Below are 27,389 nucleotides of genomic sequence, written 5' to 3' on the forward strand. Positions count from 1 at the left end.
TCTCCAATTCCAGACAACCGCACAGTGGTTTTCTCAAGAGATTAACAAGTAGACTTTTTAATTTTTTATTTATTTTTATTTTTTAAGTGATCTCTACCCTCAACGTGGGGCTGGAACTCATGACCCTAAGATCAAGAGTAGCAGCCTGAGTCAGCTGGGCACCCCAATGATTAGACTTCTCAAGTGTCAGATCTGAACAGGATGGGAGCGCAGCGTTACAAGGAAAACATGGCGGAATAAAATATGGTAAGAGTTTATGAATTCATACTGAGATTTGCTTGTCTGACACATGTTATGCCAAGTACAACTAACTAGTCACACTAAAAATAAAATGCTAAAAACTCACTCACTGTCTTCTGTGGGAAGGACCTGCAGGGAGTAAATCCACTCTATTATATCATCTTTGTTCACCAGATCTAAGGAATCCAACATATCCAGCCCGGAGAGCGCAAAAAATGCAATTGTCAGCCTAAAAGAAAAAAAACAAAAAACAAAAATGTAAAATTCCATCTCAACTGTCAAAACACTGAAGTCTTTCTGGTTCAGAAAAATAATAAAGTCTTTCTAATTTTAAACTTAATTTCAAACAGTACTCTCATTTTGCAAAACCCAAAAAGCCCTATTTATACTTATAGTTTAATATCAATCAAACCTTTATTTCATTTAGGGGTTAAAAAACCAGTCCCATTCATCTGATGCATACATGGATCATGTATGATTCTTTTTAAATGTATTAAAAAAGAATTCCCTGCACCTAGTTAGTACAACTAAGTTCAAAAGGCTTCAAAATACATAAAATCCCTATTTCCACTTATTTGCCAAGAGCAACTATGCTTACAGTTGGTGCTTAATTCTTAAGGAATGTTAGAATAAATCCATCTGTACTCAAATTTGTTTACAAATAGTGTGACTGGAAAAACCTTAAAATGAATTTTGGGAAATACTACTTTAAAAATACACATGCATTTTAACTCCATTTTCCCAGAGAGCATTCTTTGATGGAATGAGAAACTCTAAGGCAACACACTCCCCTCCAAGAGTGCACACTGAAGAGAAATGTAAACTTTGTTTTCACATAAAAGCTAGAACTTTAGTGATTACTTTTTAAATAAAGAGTTTGTTATATATAATTCTTTTCAGGCTGTGACGAATTCTGTACTGCTGTCTGAGCATAGTTATCTCATTTCCGTATTCTAACAATTCTGATGACTAATATACAAAATTAATATTTTGAATCGTTTGGTCTAAAATCTGGCAACAAAGCCACTGGACACACTCTGTAACCTTTTCAACTAAGATTCCAAAAGAGAAATAAGCCTTAATGCCCTAAGGCATCCACTGTGTGTAATAAATTAAATTCTTTCCCACGCATTTATCAAAAACACTACCAACTTAAGGAAAAATGAGAAAAGTCACTTTTTTCTTTTTTAAGGGTACAATTCTCTTTGATTCCTGGTTGAAAAAGACTGGCATACATTAGATAACAGGAGGAAAAAATCAGGAGAGTAACTCTAACCAAAGCTTAAGGGCAAAAACTAAAACTAATGCAATATTGGTACACTTAAGAACAACAGATTTGGGGAAACTTACATTGCTGAAGATTATTACTGTGTACTAGACACTGATCTAGAAAATTTCTTATATACTCTCTCGATTTAATTCTACAAACCACTGAGAGCCACCAGAATTAGGGAAGTGATTTATCTGAGCAGGATTAAATTAAGGTCAGTGAAACCCCTTCCTGTGCCAGGCTACAGTTCAGAGTTCAGATTACATCATCAAATGAGCTAGAGTGAAATCCTAGGCTGGCTGATTCACAGCCATTTATAACCCAGGCAGGCCCTTCACTAAATCTTTTCTAAGGCCCTTCCTTACCTATAGATGACTACGCCTCGCCTCACCGTTAGTGCACTACCTGCCCACAAGCAATCACTCCTCAAACAGAAAACTGTCATTACTGGTATTTTCCCTGGTTTTGATGAGGGAGGGAGCAGAAGGCAAGCTGAGGACAAAGCAGAAGCTGACACCCTGCAACCTCCCCCCATCCCCTACTGCTGGGTGGGACATGTATGACAGTGTTCCAGGAAATCTCCCATCTTATGTTAATACCTTGTAGAGGGGAAAAGCAACCTTAACAGGACAATGGCAAGGCCTCAAGGCCTCCCGTATCTTGTAGGTCCTCTTTAGCATGTGAAAGTTCTTTCGAAACCATTCTCCTTACCTCCCCCAACCCCACAGCATGTGACCAGCCACCCCTCACAAGCCCCGGCAGCAGCTCTTTCTGCCCACACGTCCTGTCCCCAGGCTTTAATAAGCCACCATTCTGCACCAATGACATCTCAAGAATTCTTTCTTGGTCGTCGGCTCTGGACTCCACCCCACTGAACCTCACCTATACTCTAAAACTTCATCAATTTGACAGGCATTAATGACGACCCCAGCGTCTAAACATGTTGTCACACTACAGGCCTTTTCTCCAGGTCACTGGTTGGCAACCTTCTTCCCCCAGACGACACTGCTCGCTTCCCCTACCCCCAAAAAGGATACTTTAGAAATGGGAAGAACTTCTCTCTGACAGCAGCAAGTCTGAGAATCGCTGCTTTTCATTATCAGTATGTCTCAGGAGGTAAGTCCACCTCACCGTGATACGTGCCTGCATTACTTCATGTAACCCTGCTGGGGAGTTCTCACTGGGGTTCTCGGTTTTGCTGTAAATGGTTACAGTTGGATATAATCAATTAAAATTATCCAGTAATTTAGTTTATTAAAGCATTGTTACAGAAAAACCCAAAAGGAAGACAGAAAAGTGGAGGACAACAAGAGGCTGTTAACAAGACAATCTATGGAGGCTGGATAAATCCAAGATCTTCCTGTCAGTAAAAAATACATGATCAGAAAACATCTAAAGGGCTACAAAAAGAAGCTGGTATTCTTTTCTAAGTTAAGTACTCTCTTAAATTTTTCTAGCTCAAGATCATAAAGTCCAGAGAACGCCAAGTCATTTGCTTGAGTTTGCAAGGCCAGATAACCAATGGAAACTACTCAGGAGCTCTTGAGTCGTAGGGTGGTGGGCTCCACTGGGGTGTTGGTCAAACCTGGCTGCGCATTAGAATCAGCTTAAAAACACACACCTAAAACACCACCAATAAAACACAGAGAGGCCTAGGTCTTACTCTATGATAATGAAATGGAAATTCTAGGTGGAAGTGGAGTCTGGCTACCTGTTATGGGGGGCAGGGGGGGGCTTCCCAGGTGAGGTAACGTGCAGTCAGGCTTTAGAAGCACTGCTCTAGGGGCTCCTAGAGGCTCAGTCAGTTAAGCGTATGGCTTTCTTTCTTTTTTAAAATTTATTTGAGAGAGAGAAGGAGAGAGCACAAGCAGGGGGAACAACAGAGGCAGAGGGAGAAGCAGGCTCCCCATTAAGCAAGGAGCCAGATGCGGGGCTGGATCCCAGGGCTCTGGGATCATACCTGAGCTGAAGGCAGACCCTTAAGCGACTGAGACACCCAGGTGCCCCAAGTGTATGACTTAATCTCAGCTCAGGTCTTAATCTCGGGGTGGTGAGTTTAAGTCCCGTTTGGGCTCCATACTAGGCATGGAGCCTGTTTAAAACAATTAAAAAAAAAAAAAAAGGCTTGCTTTAGAGCAGTGATGCCCCAGGATACATTCTAAAGACATTTTTGGTTGTCCCGAGAGAAGGGTGCCAATGCCAGCTAGCTGATAAGCACTACAATGCACAGGGCAGCACCATTCAACAAAATGTCAACAGTGCGAAGGTTAAGTAACCCTGCTCCAAAGTCCAGTGTTAGCTCCATGTAAGTGTCATATGAATGATCTATTTTTCATTTTATTTGCTTCTAAATATGGATGCAAATACCAGAAATCAAGTCAGATGCTGATAAACAACTTAAAAATCTTGCCTACTTAATTATTAAAGGCTCCCGAGAGTACGCTATTTTCAACTCCTAGCCATGAGTTGACAGGATTAACACTGCTCTAGTGAAAAGCTTATGCTTATGGGGGCGCCTGGGTGGCACAGTGGGTTAAAGCCCCTGCCTTCGGCTCAGGTCATGATCCCGGGATAGAGCCCCGCATCCGGCTCTCTGCTCAGCAGGGAACCTGCTTCCTCCTCTCTCTCTCTCCCTGCCTCTCTGCCTTCTTGTGATCTCCATCTGTCAAATAAATAAATAAAATCTTAAAAAAAAAAAAAGAAAAGAAAAGCTTATGCTTATGAAATGAGGCACCCAGCAGCGGCGGGCAGAACCAAGAAGTTAATTTGGAGCTAATGTCTCGCCTTTCTCTAAGGCCAGGAAAATATTCCTTTCTCACTGCACCAGAGTTCTCAAGCAGTCCTAAAACTCAGAGAGGGAATGGCTCAAGTAAGGCATAAGAAAAAGCAATTTGGGGCTGTGGGCCTCTGAGAGAAATAATGGTGAGAGAAATATGGTGTCCCCGGGAATGCTACTTGGGGTATGGATTGCTGGGAACCCACCTGGGGGTAGGTGTCTAGAGGCGAAATTGTGCGAAGACATATGCCTAAAATCAGGCCAGTGAAGGTATTTCTACGTTAGTTACTTTGGAGAGCATTTGTTTGTTCTCTTGCTTTCTTCTCTTACCTAGAATTGAACTCTAAAACTATAACCTGCAAAAGCAAAGTAAACCAGCTACATCTTCCTGACCCTTCTTTCACTCCGAACAACACATATGAAAACTACATCTTACATGGATGAGGTAGTGAAGTTTGTCTCCTCTAAATAAAGTTGCTGCCCCAGTGAATTGATTCACAGATAAGAGGCATCAATTAAATGATGTCCCCAGAAGATCTCCAACTTTTCATGTTGAAGAATAAAATTTTCAGGCTTAAAAAAGAGCGCAAAAAAAACCCAAAAACAAAAAACTCAAGGATTACATGGGGCGGGGGGTAGGGGACAACCAGTCTGGGCAGTGAAAAAGAATTGAGCAATAGTGATAAATTTCCTGTGCCAATAAAGGAGTAGTGTACCATTAGGCTAGAGCAGGTAAGTGACCATTTGCGAGTACACCGCGAACACTGATGTATAGGCACTGACTAGATTACCAAACTTTGGATCACCTGCTCTGCTCCCTTCTGCCAGTAGTCTCTACTAGCATCTCCAAGTGTCTTTAACACGTGACTGCATTCCTGCCTAGATCTTAGGAGAGGTTATAATGAAATCATAATGCAAAGAATTCTAAAATTATGAACACGCATTTAGAAATAGAAAATATTTAGAAATAGGAACACAGTTGCTCAATAAATTTGCTGGAAATGATAAGAGAGCCTCAGAGGACAGATGGAAATTAATCACGAAGTTAAAATACACAGCACAAACAGCCCCAGTAAACACTCTGGAATGAATGATTTGAAACGCTGCAGGAATGCTAGAATTTTAAGCCTTACCCTTTTCTTTTTTTTAAAGATTTTATTTATTTATTTGACAGACAGAGATCACAAGCAGGCAGAGAGGCAGGCAGAGCGAGAGGAGGAAGCAGGCTCCCTGCTGAGCAGAGAGCCTGATGTGGGGCTTGATCCCAGGACCCTTGGATCATGACCTGAGCCGAAGGCAGAGGCTTTAACCCACTGAGCCACCCAGGGACTCCTAAGCTTTACTCTTTATCCTTAATATTTTTCAGTAGCTGGCTTGACGTAAGTATTTTTAAGTACAGTCACACTTCTTTGGAATTATTTTACATGCAAAATAATTTTTCAATAAGAAATGTTTACCAATTATTCCAACAACAACAAAAAAAGAAATGTTTACCAAACATCTACTACAGACTAGATCGTGACAAAAATGATTAAAACAAGCTTCTTAGCCTTAGCAGGCTAAATTATGGGGAAAAAATAACTAAGTAGCTATATAATAAGCACTCTTAAGGAAATCATCTTCAGGGCACCTGGGTGGTTCAGTTGGTTAAGCGTCTGACTTTTGATTTTCGGGTGGTGAGACAGAGCCTTGCCTCACTTGGTGTTGGGTGTGGAGCTTGCTTAAGATCCTCTCCCTCCCTTCTCCCCTCCACCTTTCCATCCTCTCTCCCCAAGCCACTAGTGCTCTGTCCCCCCAAAAACCCCAAAAACAAAAACAAAAATCTTCCTTTCTAAACCTACTCCTTTTGCCTCTTGTTCTCTAGACCATGGCAGTTCCAATCCCAGAATCCCGGAACTCCTCCTTTTCCCTAAACTCCTTCATTCTATCCCATTCTGCCCCAGCATCTGGCTCCCAGATTCGTGCATACTACAACTGCTCTCGAACTGGTCTTCCTGATTCCGATCTGGTATCACTTACTCTACAACAACCAATCTCAAATTCAACGATCACTCTAAAATGCGTATTTCAGAAGATCCACTAGAATCCACTTCCACCAGAAGATCCACTGCTTGGCAAATTTCCTTCACTTCGGTGCTATGAAATTCAAGTTTCTTGACCTGGCACACAAGGCCTTCTGTAATATGGGCCATGTCTGCCCTCCTGACTAAATTCCTACCACACCTGCCTTACATTTTGAACCACTGCTGGACAAATGATTGCAGTTCCTCTGCTCAACACTCATTATCTACCTTTATCGGCTTGTCCATTTGCCTATAATCCAGCCCCCCAAACTAAACACGTTCTTTAATATTTAACTTCAGGGTTACATCTTCCAACAAGCCATCTCTGAGACATGTCTCTCTTCAGGTTGAGCTAAGGTGCTTCCATAATATCCTGTAAATACCACAATCATTGTGCAAACAAGTTCAAGTGTGGTCAGGGGATCAGCAACACCGGCATCACCTGGGAACCTGTTAGACCTGCAAGACTTTAGACCCCTCCCAGACCTATGCAATCAGAATCGGCGTTTAAACAGGATACCCAGGTGATTTTTACGCACGTTAGAGTTGGGAGGCACTGTGTTATGAATCTGTTTGTACATGTGTTTTTCCTATCAGGCAGTCTCCAACATTAGGGTGCATGAGCACCCTCTGGGATACTGGTCACAATGCACATGGGCAGCCCGTGCAGAGTCTGAGGCAGAACCGGGGAGGGGCCCAGGTACTTGCATTCTTATAAGCATGTGATGATGTCACTGATTTAGAGCCTCCCGCCGTGACCATCACACTTTGAGAAATATACTGTGGGACTGCAACAGATTTCTGATAAGGGAGGGAATGAAAGAGCAGAGCAGTGGCTAGATGGTAGTGAGCCGAGCACTTATAACACAGGCTACACAGGGGAAGGACATGTGAATGGAAAGACTAGGTAGACTGGAATGTCCTGTAAAATAAAAACCAAACATCTAAACCTTCTTTGAGAGCAGCTGGATCTGTAAAAATAACATACACAGAAAATGGTCAGTATTTTGTTCTTCAGTTAAAAAAACCTACTCTAACTCCCGTTACCAAAATACAAATGGCAGTAACAACTTATGACCAAAAACTCTCTAAACCACTCAAATGGGGGGCCTGAGTGGCTCAGTCAGTTAAGCGTCTGCCTTCAGCTCAGGTCCTGATCCCGGGGTCTTGGGATCAAATACCACATCAGGCCCCTTGCTCAGCAGGAAGCCTGCTTCTCCCTCTGCCTGCTGTTCCCCCTGACGTGCTCTCTCTCTCTGACAAATAAAATCTTTAAATAAATAAATATATAAAAATAAACCACTCACGAAAAAGAAACCTGTTAATGCACAAAGCTCACAATCCAAGGTTTAATATTCACATGAGGTAACTAAGAACTACCACCTTTCATAATTTAATATGAAAAAAAGTCACAGGCAAAATAAGTATTTTGTTTTCATAAAGACGTTATTAGAAAAATAAAAATTACTTAGTCCTATTTGTCAAACTAAAAACAAAGGGGGAAATGAAAGTAATTTTGCCAAAATGGTGGGTCAGAAAATAAGTGTCTAAATGTCTAGTCCGTTATCACCCTTCCTAAGAATCTTCTTTGTCCCATCGATCAGTAAGAAGAAAGGCACACCAAAAATCACTGGTTTTGCACTGCATCCCTGTACCCAAACAGCAGGCACTCAACAAATGTCTATGGAATTAAACAGCAATACCAGGTTAAGAACTGTGACTTAGCAAACACATTGTTTTATCTGCAAAGTGGCAACAGCAGAAATTTCACAGTCAGTCACCTTTGCTTAAAAGCTCGGAGCTCCTTTGTAAGCATACAATTATAAACCACAGACACCACAAAAGGACTTAACCCTAAACTAAGAAAAGTAAACCTGACTCAGGAAGACAAAAACTGAAAAACGTTTAAAAAATCACTACAAAAACTGCTATGTGCACATTAGCTTAAATGTGGTTAAGTATGCCATAAGAAAACAAGAAACAAAAAATACTCTACTCAAGTGATAAACATTAGGTGTACAAAGGATATAATTAAATTTCTTAACTAATGCACCATGACCGTATACACTATCATCTACCATATAATGCCTGGTGTAGATCCTAAGATTACACTGAAATTATTAAATCAGTTGTCCAATCAGAAAATTTTTGAAGTTTTACTTATGCTATGGGCACCATTACACAGTTTACCAACATGCATTAGTATAATGGTTTCGTCCATGCTGGAATTTTATTTTATTTTTAAAGATTATTTATTTCTTTCTTTGACAGAGATCTCAAGCAGGCAGAGAGGCATAGAGAAAGGGGGAAGCAGGCTCCCTGCTGAGCAGAGTCCAATTGGGGCTAGATCCCAGGACCCCGAGATCATGACCCAAGCTGAAAGCAGAGGCTTTAACCCACTGAGCCACCAGGTGCCCCTATGCTGGAATTTTAAATAGAACAATCAAACAGTGGCATTTTGAAAATACAACCACAGACCTAAAATGATGGCTACGAGCAAAGTTCAACTGTTTAACAAGCACCGTTAAGATGGAAGATTTCTTTTTATCCAAATGCTTCGAATTCACATAAAGTCAATCCCCATAAAATGTGTGATCTATTAACATCTTTGTTTCATCACATATCCTTCCAATCAATGGAGTTTTGGAAACCTTAATTCAGGTCTAGGATGTGCTCTGCTAGTCAACACCTATGGATAGAGAAAGGAATGTAAATAATGCTTCACTCTTTCTTCAGCAAGAATGTGCCCATTATTCAGGGCTCAGCTCACATTATTCAACAAATTTACTTCTTGCCTCCTTTGTGCAGTACTGCCCAAGAGACTTTCTGGGATGATGGAAATGTTGAAACAGCCACAAAAGCAACTGACCAATGTGGTGACTAAGCACTTGAAATGCAGCAGCTATTGCAAACCGTAAAACTTAATTTTTAATGTGATTTCATTTTAATTAATCCAAATTTAAACAGCCAAATGTGGCTAGTGACTACTAGCAACTCTAGTAGCATACAATTAAACTAGAAAAAAGATCTTTCCTGAAGTTTACAATCCCGTGTGAAAGAAAAATATTAAACAAATAAACCAATAAATATATAATTTCAGGTGGTGACTGGAAGGGGCGGATCTCTTTTGGGAAGGCCTCTCTAAAGAAACCTGGATTAGGTATCCCCCTTCCTACGTGCTCCCACTAACCCTATGCTAACACAGATTAACATACATTAACCCTATGCTGCAAAGACCTCTATGGAAATCACTTGTCTTGTTCCGCTGTACTCCAGCACCTATCATACTGAGTTTCTGGAGCACCAGGCAGAAGTAATCTAAAAAACTCACAAACCTGACCCAGCCATGCAATGTTCAAAATACACCAGAGAATCAGAGTTCAAAAAAATACGGAGAGATTAGAGCAAACCCAATCGGCTCTCTTCGTACCCAGTCCCAGGTAGCGTTGGAGCCTCACTTCAAAACAGCACTGCAGAGCAAGGACCGCCTCCTTTTTCTCATCCCCAGACTTTTACTCCGAATGACTAATTCACAGTTTTTTAGCCGCAGCCAAATCACACTCCTCAGCCAACTCCAACTCACAAGGCTACAGCAAATACACTTTTAACAGGCTGCTTCACGGAACACCGCACCTCATCCGCCAACCTTCTCCTACCCTTAGATTTACAATTCCTGGAAAGTTAATCTCTACTCGAACCTGACAGGCTCTGCGCCGCTCCTATCCATCCAACACCATACGGATATTCCATCAAGAGGGAATGACGTTTTGGAGGGAAGGGTAGCCCTGGAGAGGCTATTAATCTAAAATACGAAGGCAAAGTGATGCGTCTTTTCCCTTCTGTACTCGGAAGTAATGAGGCCAAGTGATTCACAGCCTCGTAGTGGGAATTTACAGGAAGCTCGGAACTGACAGGAAAAATGGTTGGGAAGTGATAAAGGCAGACACCGGAGGTTCCACAAGCCCTCGACTTACTGCTGCCCCAATCCTCCCGCCACAGCCCGGGGGGAATGAGGGTGACTGCAGACCCGCCCGGGAGGAGAAGCCCCTCGCACTGCCGGGTGGGCGGTGGCGCAGGGCCCGCAGGCGCCGGGTCAGCCGGCCGGCTCCGCGGAGCCTTTCTGCTGGGGCCAAGAGCCCCGTGCCCACCCCGCTGACCGTGGCCACCAGTTACCTGCTGGTCTCGAGCGAAGAATAACGCTCGGGCAAAACCTGAAGGCAGCGCTGGAAGAACCGCACGTGCCGGTCTCGCAGGAAATCCAGCCGCTCTCCCTCACCGCTCCCCGCCGGCCGCTCTTCCTCCGTGGCCGCCATGCTGCTGCGGAAGCGACGTCCGCCGCGACCCGGAAGCACTTGGCGCGCGGCGTGAGGGAAGCCCGAGGGGCCACATGGGGCTGGCGCGTGGGGTTGGGCAGTGCGCCCGCCGCGCGCCGGTCTCGTTGAAACGACTCGCTGTTCACAGTCTGAACGCAGCACTTGGTGCCTTCGCATTTCTCTCTATAGCCCACCTTTTCTAGTCTGAGCCCCGCAGGCTTGGAGACCCCTCTCAAGCCTTGTAAAATTCAGCCCACAAATCCACCAATCCCTCCAGAACTTTGATCCTCGTTCGGAATTTGGAAATGCAAGATCAAAAGCTTCTAGTTCGCTTTAAGACGATCGCGGCCCTAAAGGATGGTATAGATGAAAATGGATGGATCAGAATAAATCCTTTCTGCAAGTCCCCAGCTTTCAGCTGAATTGATAGGGAGGCTAGATCTTCAAATCAAGCTGTGAAGATAAATGTTTATTAAAAATTACGGACGCTTCCTGAGCTCAGAGACGTTCCTAGTCCTCTCTAAGATACCAGCAATCATACACACACACACACACACACACACACACACGAATAATAACAAATATAAATATATAAACACACACACATATACACAATTTACATTTATATTTCTATGTGTGACTGCATCATTTTCTTTTGCAAGATTTTACTCTTAATGTTGAGTCTGTGTTCATCTAGCATCGTTGTCCATCAATTTGCCATGGCAAACAAGCTCAAATGTTCTCCAACTACCCCTATATTAAAATGAAATAGCATGCTTCTAGCAATTTTTTTTCTTTAAGTTGGAACTTAATTTGCTTCAACCATATATTATTCCCTTTTAAAGGTCATGAGGCAGTCGGAGGGGGGAAAAATCCACCAAAAGATCAGGCTCAAACCTAAGTTCTCTATAGTCGGCTAAGCTAAGTTTGAGTATAATTTTAATTGTTACCTTTTTAGAAAAATCTATTTAAAATACATGCTGTGTGGGCTGCAGTTATCTTCTCCTTATTCAATAACCCAAAGCGCCTAATTTTAGGTACCAGTTACTACTTATTCACAGGTATTCCTGTATGTCTGAAACAAATACGGCATTACCAATGGGCTGGGTATAAGCCAAGGGCTGTTCTTGGGCTTCCTTACAAATAGGGAGGCCACGTTCCTTGTTTTTCAGGTATGCCTCATCTAGAGGAGTTTTCATTGTCATTACAGTTAAGATCTTTCTCTCTCCCTTACACACACGCACCACCGAATGTTTGAGAATGTTGAAAGTGGGGTCATATCACACACATTTAATTTACTACAAACAATGCAGTCGATACATGCTCAGAAAGGCAATCCTGTTCAACTGGGCCACCTAAAGAGAACACAGATAATTTTCCTCTGAGTCTCAGCTCAGGAACCAGCAATCTAATCCAAATTCCATGATGGACTCACTGAGAGATAATATGCCTCCTAGGTAAGCAAAAGTGGGTGACTTTGACCACACAAGATTGTTGACAGAGGCATGACAGAAGCCAACCCCCATGCAAAGTGCCACTCTACGTTACTAGGTAAGAAGTGTAAATAACTCAGGTTTTCAACATATAGGCATGATAAGACATCTATATAATTAAACATTATTTAGCCATTAAACAATAATGTTTGAATTCTATAGAAACATAGGAAAGTATGTATAACTTAGTATAGTAAATAAAACATACTCTATGACTGTAGCTACTTTAAAATATGTAGGTATGTTTTTGGAAAAAGTTAGCATGGAGTGATGGAATTAAGGGTGCTTTATTAACATTTTCCCTTTAGGGTTTTTTTTTCCTAAAGTTCTTACTCAGATCCTTTTTATTTATTTTTTATTTTTTTATTTTTTAAAGATTTTATTTATTTATTTGACAGAGAGAGATCACAAGTAGGCAGAGAGGCAGGCAGAGAGAGGGAGGGGGGAAGCAGGCTCCCCACTGAGCAGAGAGCCTGATGCGGGGCTCGATCCCAACACCCTGAGATCGTGACCTGAGCCGAAGGCAGAGGCTTTAACCCCCTGAGCCACCCTGGTGCCCCTCAGATCCTTTTTAAACCAGTAAATGAAATGTTTATTTATCTCTTCTCTGAGCCTACAACTGAAGATACTATTAATTATGCTCATTCTATACCTTTTATACATCCCTCATTTGTTTTAGATTCAGTTAGAAGGACTGGTTTTGTCAAAGAAAATTCCATACTTTTATTAAGAAACAAACCAAAAAAAAAAAAATAACAGACAAAAAGCCAAAAATCACACTACCCAGTATGCTTACCTTTGATGCAGGAAATGGAAAGCTACCTTTGTGTGCAACAAAAAGGAGTGTTCAAAAGCCGTATATAAGAAGGCTTTCTTTTGTGTATCTTATAGTATAGTAGTTCCATTCTGTGTTTAAAATCTGTTGTCCAATATTGTGTCTCTAAACTGCCTCCAACCATTTAAAAACAAAGTTAAAGAGAACAAGGGCTACAAATAAAACAGGCATTCCTGATTAAGGATATTTTATGTTATTTCTCTCATTTTGCACCAATAATTGTGTAATCAAATTCAGTTTCCAAAATTTGGAAGCCATCAACTTTGACAATTAACTGTGAAATAAGTAAAGGTTACTACTAACAGTTTACTAACAGTAAACTTCTGAGTCATTTGACCTAGATGTTTCAAGTTATAAATTAAAGATATTCTAAGATAAAATATAAAAAACACAAGTTCTTTCATATTTATTATGTATATGATACCTTTCCTATAAGATGGGGACTGATTAAAGTTAGGAACTAAGATTTTATAATATGAGAAGTTGAGTTAAATTGTGTTTTCACGTATAAAAGTTTGGAAATTTTAAAGTTGCCTCTTTTGACCAAATATTCTGAGCCAAACAGAAGCAGTAAAGAAAACTGCACCAGCCAGAAGATGTGAAAGACTCAAAGGCTTTATAAATGTGTGACATCCAGAAAGGCTAATGGGAAATCTGGCATAGCCAAAGGAAACCAAAAAGATGTCGATAATATAAATAATAGGGTATTTCGAGGTGAGGCATATTTTTAAAATAAATATTCTCTATATAAAACAAAGCATGCTTCCAACAAATACAAAATATTTATTACACAAAAATGTAGCAACTGACAAACTACCAATTTGTTAAACTTAGAAAAGTACTGACTTATTTCCCCCCAGAAAGGAAAATCTTTACATTTCTGTTCCTTGAGCTCATTCACCTCTAAGTTATAAATGTTACAAAATTTTTGTTTAAAAAAAAAAAAAGATACTCTATGATTGACCCAATTTATTTTGCTATGCCATGACAAAAACAAAATATCTTTGAAATGTTCTCAGAATTTAAATGAAATCATGTGTGTAACATACACTTATTCAAATAACGTTTACGTCAATAATAGGCCAACATACACATTAAATACCCACTGAGTATAGACGAGCTCCAACAGCGCCGCAGGGAACTCAGTACCTGTGCGTTCACAAACAACAGGGTTACCAATCTGACTGGGGCTAGTACTACTTAAAGAACATGGGCACTGACTCTCTCCTGGTCTGAACATGCTGACACTTTCATCAACTTAATACCAACTTCATTATCTCATATTCTTTTCTCAAGTCCTTGTCTCCAGGTCGGAATAGCCCTAGGGAGAAGAAGAAGGGCAATTATAAATACAAAAGGAATTTTTTAGAAATCCTAACTAATTAAATTCTATGTTGGACTCACTGAGAGGTAATATACTACGCCTCCTAGATAAGTAAAATGTTTTTCTGGGTGACTTAAATGCCACTCTATGTTATTAGGTAAGAAGTGTAAATAGCTCAAGTTTTCAATGCATGGGAATGATAGAACATCTATGTAACTGAACATTATTTAGCAACTTTTATCAACTTTTTAACTGTAAAATAGAGCATACAAATAGAAACTGTCTAAAATAGAAACATGTAGTTATGAAGTTATTGTAAAGTGGACACCCACTTTAACTCCTTTTTACCTGTGTGGGATATGCAAAAGTGGCCCGGAGCCTGTGGGTCCCGTCTTCTTGGTCCGTTCCTCCCAACCTTTGGTAGGTCTGTAAAGCCTAGAGGGATCCCTACCAACGTTGTTTTCAACCTGTAATGAGAAAGAAAATGAGTGCCAGTTAACATTATATGTGCTATTAAGTTTGGGCTAGTGAGTGAGATCTTTAGTAACAACAGCAAGCAGTTACAAGAAACACCCTTGAAATTTGCTAAACAAATAAAACTGTTAATAACCTTTTTGGCAAACTTCCGATTGTGCTCCTAGAGCTAACATAAAATCTGGACTCCATTAATCTATTAATAAACTGTTTAATTTAGTTTCTTTTTTTCTAGTTCAATTATTGTATTCTGCTTCCACTGTTGTTCTATTTTTTGTTTCTATTCTGAGGGAAATGTAATGCCTCCAAGGGTGATTGTGGGATAGCAAGACAATGAATTTAGGATAAATAACCACCAGGAAAATCCTTCGTTTCCAGGAGAGTCACCAACATCTGTAGTCCGTGTACTCCCAGGGAGATTAAGCAATGCTCCTAGCAACTATAGGTCTAAAACAGAGGCACGTATGAAAAAAAAATGAAAAACAGAATGAAGAGTAAGAAGAGAAAATTAATTCAGGGTAAAAGAAAATAAGGTGCTTAGAATGTGAAATGGCAGAATCCCAACAGTTGCTTAAGTTGTGCTAAGCTGTGCTTTGTAATATGTAAATCCTTTAAGTACGAAATCTAGAGGAAGCGATACAGAAATAGAGTTCTGGATATAAAGAAAATGGATTTCATGCTTGCCTCCTTACCAATCAAGGAGTTAGGATAATAACAATAAAAATAAATCTTAGCACACAGCACCTTTTCTTTTAATTTTGCCAGTTTTCTTTGTTTTTCTGCCTTTTCATCTTCCTTTAACTGTCGATCTAGAATTTTCAATTCAAGTTTATGTAAATCCTAAAAAAAAAAATACACCAACAATAGAGGGTAACATTAAGAAAATAAAATTCATTAGAATTTATTTCAAAGGTCAGTAGCTTGCAAGAAAAATTAAATTACCCTAAATATCAATACTTCAATATCAACCTTTTCCAACAAAGGCTAAGAGCTGTCTTTATCCTGAATATAAATGTAACACATGCCCATCCTTTCTGAATCGCTTTCTTTAGCTGTTTTATTTTATAGTTCAATCTAAAACTCCTTTTCTTTGATAGTTGAGCTAAGCCCATTTTCACTTTTCAATACAGATATATCTGGTTTTAGATCTCTCACATATGTTCTATTTTACAGGATTTCTTGTTTTTTTCTTGGTCTTTTATTATGTGGCCTGCTTGCCTTTTTTTGGTGGGCAGTGGGGAGTATGCATGGGATCTTTTGTTATTTAGGAAGATTTTCACGTATGGACCAAGGGAAATTCCATTAATGTGGTTTTGTCTATGATTTTTCTTTGCATTTCCCTTATTTTTTGCTTCATGACAGCTGCGTCTATGTCTTTTGACGCACATAACAATTCATAAGAATTATTTCATAACAGTTCTATCTCATTTTTTAAAAGAGTATTTATTTGGCAGAGAGAGAGAGCGAGCGAACACAGCAGGGGGAGCAGGAGACTCCCCGCTGAGCAGGCAGCCAACCACTGGGGCTGGAACCCAACACGGGGCTCGATCCCAGGACCCTGGGATCATGACCTGAGCTGAAGGCAGACGCTAAACCCACTGAGCCATTCAGGCACCCCCAGTTATATCTCATTTGAACCCTTTTTCATTTTAAAGTATCCTTCTTGGGGTACCTGGGATAAGCACCCCACATTAAGTTGGGGTTAAGTTGGTTAAGCACCTGCCTCCTGGTTTCAGGCCATGATCTCAGGGTCATGAGATCGAGCCCCACCCTGGGCTCCAGGCCCAGCAAGGAGTCTGCTGGGGCTTCTCCCTCGGCCAGCCCCTCCCTGCCTGTCCTGCGTGCTGCATGTGCCCTCTCTCTCTCTCTCTCTCTCTCTAATAAACACATCTTGAAAAAATAAAGAATTTTCCTTATCTTTTTAAATACTTTTTGGACTGAATTCCACTTTAATAGTAAAACTGTACTCTTTCTTCGATTAGCATTTTTCTTGTGTATGTTTTTTATTTTCCCCTACCTCTCAGCAGTTACCTTGATTCCATTAAGTACACACTGAGTTTCTACACCATACTAGACCTGAGGGTACACGGATGAACCAAAAGGACGAGACCTCTGCTCTCATGGAGCTTTCATGACGGTGGGGAGACGGACAGTGAACAAGGGAGCGCATCACCAGTGGGCGCAGGGCCAGCAGGTCTGGCAGAGAGCACAGCCCATGTGTGGCCTGACCCGTGACTACCTTTCCAGCGTCCTCCCCGGCTGCTTCCCAGCTCCTGTCTGGTGCCCTGAGATCGCTGCGGTTCTTACAGGTTCCCCCCAAACCACACTGCTACCCTTCATGCTGTTCCCTCTGCCCTTCATGCTGTTCCCTCTGCCAGGAAGGATCCCCGCCTTTCTTCTCCTTCAAGACTGCACCCCAGCATCACCTCTGTCTGACCCCCACAGCTCTGGAACACTTCCCTCGCTGCTTGCCTGCCTCCTGAAGTCCCCGGCGAACCCCCCCATCACCCCACTTCTGCGCGGTCTCACATCTGTCTTTCCCTGGGGGCGGGACAACCCACTAGGATTCAGGGAGCATGGCTTCCTCACTTTCACCACATGAACGCCGGGTACGGGCCCGTTTTGGCGGACCTCAGTCTGGAGCGGGACACCCCCACGTGGGGCCCTGAAGGCGGACCCAGGAACCATTACTGACTCACTCGTTCTTGAAACCTGGAGATCTCCTCGGCAGCCGTTTTCCTCTTTTCTGCCTTTTCTGCCTTTTCCCTCGTCTCCTTCTCAAGCCTCAGAAATTCTTCCTGCTCTTTCTTCTGCTGGGCGTAACTCTCCAGGAGCAATTTCAGTTTAAACTGGCGTTGCCGCGCTTTCTGCTGCTTCTTCTCTTTCTCTTCCTCTTCTCTCACCTGGGAGGCGCGTCTCACGGACCTTTCTAGACTTTTCTGCTTCTTCCACGCTTCCACGGCCAGCTTCTGCTTCTTCCTTTGCTCCTCTTTTCGCTTCTGATGATCTTCGTTTTTACTGTGGAAGAGCAGAGATATGTTCTCCGCCTTTTCCTTTAACTTGAGAATTTCCTCCTTCTTTTGCTGCTTTTTGGTTTTCCAATTCTGAATAGACTGATTAAAAAAAAGAGAGAGAGACAGGAAGAGAAAAACATTTTTAATAACCAAGAGCACTTGAAAAGGCAACCCCAAATCCATCTTTCTAGAAAGAACATTGCTTGCAGGAGGCTGGTTGCTTAGGTTTTAAAGCATTTTTTTTTTCCTGAACCAATGCAATTTTTTTCTACTTCATTTAAAAAAAAAAAATCATGTATCTTTTAAACACTGAAGAGTGGTTTGTTCTTTTGGCCTTCCCCTTCCTCTCTTAGTTCTCAGGTTCACAAGGACGGCACCTCGTCAAGTAGCTTCCTCTCCTTTACCCTCTTCGTTTGCGTTCGTGGGGAACATCTCTTTCTTCTGATCATCTCACTCTGCTTCCAAACCGTCTGTCCAGGCTTAGAATGGTGACCTCTTCCTCTGGTCAAATATCAAAAGAGGAATTAAAAGTGGGCGGCTTGGGAGCATGGGGTCTGAAGCCAGCTGTCTGAGACCAAATCCTGGCCCCGCCATTTAGTAGGTGTGCACTTGGATGTGTCACGGAACCTCTCTGACCTCCCTCTGCGTATCAGTAAAAGCGGTGGGGGAGTACCTCTCAAACAGGGCTGCTATGAAGATTCAGTGAGTCAGTGCCTGGCACATAACGATTCACGAGTGTGAAAAAAAGAAAAGTAAAATTGCTGTACTGCACTTGTGAGTATATAAATATTATTTAAAATTCTAGCAGCCTGCTAGCAGCCATAAAGGAGACGTCTCCTGAAACACTCTCCCCTCTAGTCAGGAAAATGTTTTTTCATCTTTTCTCATGGTGCAGCGTACACTCATGAAAGAAATCCCCATGGCACGTGCACTGTACACAAGGCAGTGGGAGAGGAGCCACAGATAATTAAAACACCACCAAGCACCTTCTAGAAGAGTCTCTCAGAGTGCAGGTCCTCAAAAATACCGAGAATTCATGCCAGAATGTAAATCAACGCACTGCTTCCTTTAGTGAGGAAGCACACAGGGTGCTTACTGAGTACCTGATTCTGGCACAATTTATCCTACTGGAAACCAGCAACAGTTCACAAAGTGACATCCAGTCTGCGGGCGACGTTTGAGTAGCACAGCTCGGGGTGAGATAAGATACATGCCAAAACACTAGCATATAGAATGCGCCCTAGCACATCATTAAAGAGGTATAAACAAGGTATAAACAAGGGGCGCCTGGGTGGCTCAGTCGGTTAAGCACCCGACTATTAATTTCAGCTCGGGTCATGATCTGAGGGTTGTGGGATCAAGCCCCAGATCGGGCTCAGCGCTGGGTACAGCGCCTGCTTGAGATTCTCTCTCTCCCTCTCCCTCGGCCCTCCCCCCAACCCTTGCTCACACTCATTCTCTAAAAAAAAAAAAAAAGTATACGCAAGACGTCTGTGAATTCTGAGGAACTTCTGTGTCTGAGTGGGCAAACAGGAAGTAGCTTCTGATCTGGGCAGATTTTGATGGGCTGGTATTGGAGGGGAAAGAAAGAATGGAGGCTCTAAAAAGACAGAACAAGACAAGCAAGGATGCTCGGGCCAGAAAGTTCAGAGCACGTCTGAAAGTCACTATCTTCAGTTGGGCAAAACACAGGGCATGTTAAAGGAAGTCCGAGATAAAAATGGAAAATTTCCTACCCATCATCTTTTTTTTTTTTTAGAAGATTTTATTTTTAAGTAATCTCTACACCCAACGTGGGGCTCGAACTCTCAACCCTGAGATGCTGAGTTGAACGCTTCACCCACGGAGCCAGCCAGGCGTCCCTCCTACTCATCACCTTAAACTCTGTAGAGTTAAAACTACAGTCGCAATGCTTTCCCCCAAACTTCCCTCTTCTCCTCCAACATGTCCTACTTCAGTGAACGACCCTCAACCTGACTCAACCACACTCCTACATTCAATCAAGAGTCAAATATCAGGAAACAGACTGCGGAGAAGAGGGAGCTAGAATCCAGGTGGTTCACCTTTATTGCAAGAAGCACTGTTCCTGCCCCTTTTCCCCAGAGAGGTGGCTCTCAAGCTTGAGCTCTTAATGGACTAACCCAGTGGCGTCGTGAGAACACACCCGGAGCTCAGATTAGGTCTGGGGTTGGGGCCCGGAAAGTTCTAATAAGTCCCCAGGTGATGTTGACTTTGCTGGTCCAGGGACCCCATGTTTTCAGCATCCTGGAAAAAAGCCCAAATAATTCTTAACAGCTCATTATTTTGAGTTTTTAAAAATGACTTGTTTCCAGGGCCTTGGGTGGCTCAGTCGGTTAAGCATCTGACTCGTGATTTCGGTGCAGGTCATGGTCTCAGGGTCATGAGATTGAACCCAGTGATAGGCTCCCTGCTGGATGTGGAGCCTGCTTAAGATTCTCTCTCTTCCTCTCCCTCTGCCCCTCCTCCCCTCACCGTCCCCCTGGCATGATCTCAAATGTGCACACTCTCAATCTCTCTCTCAAAAAAAAAAAAAGACTTATTTAAAAGAATTTTCTTAAAGTCCCAAATGCCAATTTTCCTATCCTCAACTTATTTCACAGGGAAAAAAATAACACACAAACCCTAGTTATTTCCTCTAAAATTTTAAATTAAACCTGGAATCCACATTTCTTCAATGCTCCTTAGGTACATCATGTGTTGAACAATCATACTTTTGCTGTCAAACCAAACCAGCTGATGTTTATTGCAGCAGAAGTCTACAAGAGGGACTCGGACTCAGACTCAAGACTATCTAAACCCACAGGACCCCACCAGGGGCAATTCTTGCGCTGCAGGGGGCACTGGGCCATGTCTGGAGACATCGTTGATGATCACAATGATCACAACTAAGGGGGTGTTACTGCACCTTGAAGGTCAAGGCTAGGGACACTGCTAACCATCTACAGCACACAGGACAGCAAAGTCTCCAACCCAAATAGTCCACGGTGCCAAGGCTGAGAAGTCCTGATTTAAACCAAAGCCAAAATAATATCATTGTGAAAATGGAACCTGTAAGGTATCTGCTACCAGTAATAGTTACTCTTTCCCCTGGGGTAGCCAACATCTTGAGTCTTTTAAAATAAACAATGAGGCTTAAGTGCCAAAACTCCAAGAACTGTTAAGAATCAAAGAGTCTTTCCCTACTGCCTCTTTATTTTCTCTTGAAAACAGCCGGGCCTCGGTGGGAAGATGACTTTTACCAAAAGCCTAAGTAGCTCTGGATTTCCCACATTTCAGGAGGACACGGAGGGTTCTGCCCACCCTCAGAAGGTCTGTGGCCTGCTGTTGTATTTCTCAGGGCCTGAGACGCTCAGCTGGAGCTCTACCAGTTGGGTAAAATTACTTAACTTCTCATTGCCTCTGTTTCTCTTTTATTGGACAGTGGGGTGGGGGACTATAAACACACTTCCCAAGTGGGTGTAAAGTTAATGATCCGTGTTAAAGAGTCTAACACAGTGCCTGGAAGACAGAAACATACAGCAAGTAATAGCTATTGTCATGATTATTACCTCTTTTTTTCTTTCTTCCAGGGCCAGAAATTTTTGATACCATTTCTCGTGCTGCTGAACTTCCTCCTGCGTTCTTCCAGGAAGGTTTTCTAGAACTTCTCCCATGAACGCTGGCTTCCCTTTATGTTTGTTTCTCACCTTCACAAAGTTCTGGTGGTCATAGTCATCCCAGCCCCCCTGTCGCCCGCCTGTTTGCTGAAGGAATTTTTCGAAATCTACCACTTCTTCTGGAAGAGTGCTTGGCATTTCTCTGTCTACAGGAAGCTTGCCTGGCATGGCTCTGAGGGCCGCCTCAGCTCCTGAGCTTCCCAAAGCCCACATGTCGATTTTTCTGGATATGGCGCTCAACTCATTACTGGTGGTTTTCTCTTCTTTCAGAAGGTCTTCATATCTAAAATTTTAAAGGTAAACTTTGACTAATAAGCCACAAACCAATCCAAATGGACCTTGCCTCCCCCTCTTCAAATTTCATTATTCCCAACTCTTTTCATGTCATCTTCTTGAATTAAAATTATTTACATTATAAATCTAAGCCGTAAAAGAGTTTCCTCAGAGGGGGAAAAAACATCTTTCAAATCCTTATTTGGGTTTTCTATCTTGTCCAAATATAAATGAAAATTCACGTGAAACATGAAAAGCAATCTAAAACCCAAAACAAAGGAAGAGAGATGTTATATTGCTCTTGTGTATAATACTAAATACAGAACAAAAAAAAATGCCTTGTGTACAACAACCTACTGGAGAGGTAATAAAAGATAAAGGTCCATAATCTTATATCAAAAGGAATTTAAAACATACATCAACCTCTGTTCTTCCTTAAAAGTGTTAATCGCATTTTCAATTTCTTCCATCATTTCTCTGAGCTTTTCAACAACTGTAAAAAACAAACAAACAAACAAACAAACATGGAAAGACTTTTATGTTGTATTTTAGTAGGACTAAGAATAAAATGTTAGGAGAAAATGGAATGTTGCCTTAATTTTGAAACATTTCTAAACCTAAAGGATAACACAGTTGTGCTTTCATAAAGCTAATGTTTATGCCTGCTGTATTTTTCCCAATTATAGATTTATTCCTGTGCACACGTATAATTAAACTGTACTATCATTATTTTTCACACAGAAATGTCTACTACTACACATACTGCCTTGTGACAGCAGTTTTCATTTAACAAAATGGGGTTAAATACATGTGGTTAGGTTCCCATGTCAATATACATATGTCCCCCCTCATTCTTTTTTCATGCTATCTCGATGTCTACATTTACCCTAAGTCTTTTCATTAACTCTCCAAGTGATGAACCTTTCGGTAGATACAATGCTGGGGCGAATACTTTTGTGTAGTGATCCTGTACACTCAAGTGTTCTTAGACAACAACTGAAAAATGTGAATGCCACACCAAAAAGTATGCATGCTTTACGGTAGGATCAATGATGGCGCACTGTTCTGCTGGGGAGCTCTACACCACTTATGGCTCCTGAGCGCCCCCTTCCTGTGCACCGTGGACCATTTCCAAAAGGAAAGGCGAAATGGGTCGGGACTGATTTCACTGACATTTTTGTGATCATTAATGAGCCTGAGCAGTTTCTTCATGTGCGTTTTGTATTTCTTTTGCTATAAACAAGCCCCTGATAATCTTCACCCATTTCCCCATTAGGTTATTTAATCTTTGTTGCTCCAATCTTGTTGGCACTTTTTGTATGTTATGGACATTAGTTTTTTAAGTTACATATGTATTGTTGATATTTTCCTAATTTGTTTGTCAACTTTATGGTTCCGGGATTTTTTGTGTGTGTATGAAGGAGGCAGTTATGTCTACTTTTGGCTCTATGGCTTCTGATCATCACTCTTAGAAACTAGAATACAACTGTAAAAATATGCTCTCTTGTTCTTTTCTACAATTTTTATGGCTTCATGTATTACTTTAGTAAATAATAATTAGCATAGTCATAGTTACCATTTTTTAGTGCCTCCTAGGTTATAAACACTGGGTAAGTGCTTCATATGCATTGTCTCACTTTATCTCCCCAAGAATCCTGAGGTAGGTCCTATAATTATCTCCGTTTTTACAGCTAAGGAAATAAAAGCTCAGAGAGTTCAAGTCATTTGCCTAAAAGCATATAAGTAGTAAGTGATTTGATCCTTCAGGAATGAATGCTGGGGGGTGCCTGGGTGGCTTAGTCAGTCAAGAATTTGCCTTCGGCTCTGGCCATGATCCTGGGGTCCTGGGATCGGGTCCCACATCGGGTTCCTTGCTGAGTGCAGAAAGCCTGCTTCTCCCTCTCACTCTACCCCTGCTTGTGTTCCCTCTCTCACTGTGTCTCTCCCTGTCAAATAAATAAATAAAATCTTAAAAAAAAAAAAAAGGAATGAATGTTGGCGTACTCAGGCAGGTAAGGATGCTATTTCATTTGTTTCCAAATGGCTAGCATTTGTCCCAACACTATTAAGCTTTTCCTTCTATATTTGAAATGCAATTATTTGAAAGGCGATTATTTCAAAAAGCAAATGGTGGGAAAAACACTAGGCTAGGAATCAGGAAATTGGTCCTTTTCCTCTTCAGTAGCTGAACCTGAACGCCTCCACACCAGAGTTTCCATCCTGCACGTGACACTATGATCTGTTCTATCCACTTCCTAACTTGGGGGATGCGACAGCATTTTAAAGGTAAAGAACTACATAAATACCACCTGTCACGGTTAATTATCCAATCTATCTTTCCCGATCCCTAACCAATATGGCCTAGCTCCATTAATGCCAGGGGGAAAAAGGTGCTTATTAGGAGAATATATAAATATTTTTTTTTAAAAAGATTTTATATATTTATTTGACCACAAGAAGGCAGATCAGCAGGCAGAGAGAGAGAGGGGGAAGCAGGCTCCCTGCTGAGCAGAGAGCCCGATGTGGGGCTTGATCCCAGGACCCTGAGATCTTGACCTGAGCCAAAGGCAGAGGCTTAACGCACTGAGCCACCCAGGTGACCCAAGTATATAAATATTTCTAATGAAAACAGCAAATATAAATATGTAAGTCAGATCATGAAATCTAAATTCACTCACCATCAGGGGTAGGCTTCACATCTTTTAACTGGTGTTGAAGCTTCTTTACATTGTTGTGTATTTTGGCCAATTGCTGCTGGAGTTTTGCTCCTACAAGGAAGAAGTATGTACTTTCAAATAACTCTATGACAAAGGTGGTTATAACTCAGGGTTCTTCACATAAGACTGATCACCATCACTCAGTGAAAGATAGCCAAGAGCAATTAAATAAAGGAAAAAAGATGGTTATTTGTGTCAAAACAGCCCAAACATTCTTAAGTACCCTTGCTCTAACTAAAGCATCCCTCAGTTTCCTCCAATACTTAAAAGCACAATGGGTTAAGTCTTACTATGAAAGGAAATGTTTGTTCTCTCTCTCTCTCTCTTTTTAACTCTTAGGAGATTGAGTGAGTGGACACTGTTCTAAATACAGGGAACGGCAGCTCAGATGTAATCATGTTCTGCTCTTAGAAAGTTTTTTTTTTTGCTTTTTGTTATAATTTATGGAAATACAATTTGATCTCTACTGTTGGAATATTAAAACTGTCTACCCAATATTAATTCTATGCATACCGTCAAACCTCCTGATGAGAATTAATGTCATCTAACCGCAGCCTCCGTGACCGGGGTTGGGGAGACCCACTGGTGTCATGGTCATGGCTTTGCGGAGATGCCCAGCTGCTATGTAGTGGTACTTGTGCTACAAGTCACCAAGCTTGACCAAGGGGCTAGCCCGAAGGAACAGCCTAGGCCCACTGTAAAAGCCAGATGAAGGTCTCACAAAGACATTTTCAGATGTTCTGTATCAGCAGCAGAAAAGACTGGATTCTTCTTTCATATTTTCTTTCTGAAATAATCACCTCACTTTAAATGTTTATTTAAGTTATTAAGCTAGTATCACATATTCATATACATACTCGTAGAATAATATTATTTTATCATCATTGGGGTACTTTATGTGCCCCCTCTTCCTTTTTTACAACTTTTCCACAAATAAGCATGAGGCACCCAATAGCTGTCTAAAAGTCCTTAAAACCAATTTTTAAAAAGATTTTATTTATTTATTTATTTCTCAGAGAAAGAGAGTGCACAAGCAGGGGGAACAGCAGACAGAGGGAGAGGGAGAAGCAGACTCCCCGCTGAGCAGGAAGGGCAGTGCAGGACTCCATCCCAGGATCCTGAGATCAGGGCCTGAGCCAAAGGCAGATGCTCAACCGACTGAGCCATCCAGGTACCCCTTAAAACCAATTATCTTTTTTTTAAGTTTACCTACAGGCTCAGAGCCAGTGTTAATATTCAAAACAAACATCACACATGTACATGTGACTTTGGTTTGTTCTATCTTTTTTTTTTTTTAAGTAATCTGTTTATTTATTTCCGTAATCTCTACACCCAACGTGGGGCTTGAACTCACAGCCCCGAGATCAGGAGTCACGTGTTCTTCTGACTGAGTCAGCCAGGCGCCCCAAGGTTTGTTCTAATTTCTGTTAAAAATCAAGAGTTCCATAAGCAGAAACATATCCAATGTATTTTATGGGGTTTCATTCATTCACTGTTGGAACTCTAGGTCAGGCAACTTCTCTAGCAAAGTGTAGTAACTAGGGAAGTAACAGTTTTGTTATTTCATTTTTGCCACAGTTTGATCAACTACAGTGCTAATGCCACAGGCAAATGATCCCTTAATTATTCATTTGGAAATGACAGTATGTTCGGGCGGACCGTTAAGGACAGCATTACGTAAACACAGGCCAAAATTGTGGCATGATGTTTGAGGCGAGGAAAAGGTATTTACTTCTTCTAAGTTGTAACATGGCAAAGAGAAACTTCTATAAACTTATACTGAGACAATGCTCTCCCAGAGAAGATGAACACAAAGTGCGAATAAAGAGAGGTGAAACTGTGCAACAATGGGAAATGAAAAGACAGAAACGAAGTTGTCCTACTAAAGGGAATGCACAGAAGGGAGACCCTCCAGGAATGGCATGATCAAGAGATAGAAAGATCAGCCTTGGGGCGCCTGGGTGACTCAGTCAGTTATGTGTCTGACTCTTGATTTTGGCTTGAGATTCTCTCTCTCCCTCCTCCCCTCCCCCTGCTCATACTCTTGCTCTCTCTCTCTAAAATAAATAAACAAACAAAATCTTTTTTAAAAAAGATAAGTTTCTTAGTCATCTATAAAAGAACTGAGAGAAAGGAAGAAATATTAAACTAGGGATGTTTCAGTTTCTCCATAAATCAAAGAGGAGAACTGGACATTTGGTAATTATATTAGGTCCTGCTGTCATCCCAACAAAAGACGAAGAATGGTTCTTGCCATTACCTGACAGAAGATGACTTTTTACAATACTACAATCTTAGACTCTGCAAGAGAATATTTATTAAGAATTTCTTTTAACTGACTATAAAGGAGTAGAGGCAGTGTGATTTTTATACAAGTCTTAACGGTTCACAAGGCTTAGTTGATAACCATTATTTTTCCTTTATGCAACGCGAAGCAGTTTTTTTTTTCATTTTGCAACACATAAAATCTACAACAAAATCAGATATTTTTATAGAATTCTTTTCTGAAGGGCAATAGTTAGTACACCATTAACAATGATTAATATTCGTAACAAACAACAGAACATAATTCATCGTGCACTTTATATGGCACTTTCTCATGTATTACCTCACAGGATGCCCAGCAGCTCCCCTGAGGCAGAAATGGTGGGTTTTCTACCACAGACAAGCAAACTCAGGTTTAAGCAGCTGTGTGCCTTCCCCACTTCGTACCACTACTAAGTCTAGTTCCTGCATCCGCTGATGTTGACTTATTCAGTCACTAATACCAGGTTGAGGATCTAAGACCTGAGAGCCCAGGAACCAATTTCCCTTCATTTTAAGAAATTTTAATGACATGAACGGGTTTGGCAACAGAAAAAAAAAAACCCAAAACCCTCTTTTTCTTCTTAAAGAGAGAGAAATGTATATTGAAAACAAT

General features: G+C 41.4%; 2 protein-coding genes across 4 annotated transcripts in view; both read right to left on the bottom strand.

Moving 5' to 3' along the window:
- Positions 1 to 10,685, bottom strand: part of PGGT1B (protein geranylgeranyltransferase type I subunit beta) — a 50,564-nt gene extending 39,879 nt beyond the window's left edge. The window contains exons 1-2 of one of the 2 annotated variants that reach the window (XM_080805114.1): positions 10,523 to 10,685; positions 351 to 469 (exon numbers count right to left, since the gene is read on the bottom strand). In XM_080805114.1, coding sequence (XP_080661240.1) covers positions 351 to 469; positions 10,523 to 10,662 — 259 coding nt within the window. In that variant the 5' untranslated portion in view covers positions 10,663 to 10,685. Of the gene's footprint in view, positions 1 to 346; positions 470 to 10,522 lie in introns of both variants that reach the window. The other variant, XM_080805115.1, reaches the window with a different exon arrangement.
- A 1,842-nt stretch (positions 10,686 to 12,527) lies between these two features.
- Positions 12,528 to 27,389, bottom strand: part of CCDC112 (coiled-coil domain containing 112) — a 29,064-nt gene continuing 14,202 nt past the window's right edge. Inside the window, exons 4-10 of one of the 2 annotated variants that reach the window (XM_080804043.1) lie at positions 24,431 to 24,520; positions 22,170 to 22,245; positions 21,372 to 21,762; positions 17,488 to 17,901; positions 15,533 to 15,628; positions 14,663 to 14,781; positions 12,528 to 14,311 (exon numbers count right to left, since the gene is read on the bottom strand). In XM_080804043.1, coding sequence (XP_080660169.1) covers positions 14,269 to 14,311; positions 14,663 to 14,781; positions 15,533 to 15,628; positions 17,488 to 17,901; positions 21,372 to 21,762; positions 22,170 to 22,245; positions 24,431 to 24,520 — 1,229 coding nt within the window. In that variant the 3' untranslated portion in view covers positions 12,528 to 14,268. The remainder of the gene's footprint in view (positions 14,312 to 14,662; positions 14,782 to 15,532; positions 15,629 to 17,487; positions 17,902 to 21,371; positions 21,763 to 22,169; positions 22,246 to 24,430; positions 24,521 to 27,389) is intronic. The other variant, XM_080804044.1, reaches the window with a different exon arrangement.

Source organism: Martes martes (genome assembly GCF_963455335.1).
Source record: "Martes martes genome assembly, chromosome: 5".
NCBI classification, from domain to species: Eukaryota; Metazoa; Chordata; class Mammalia; order Carnivora; family Mustelidae; genus Martes; species Martes martes.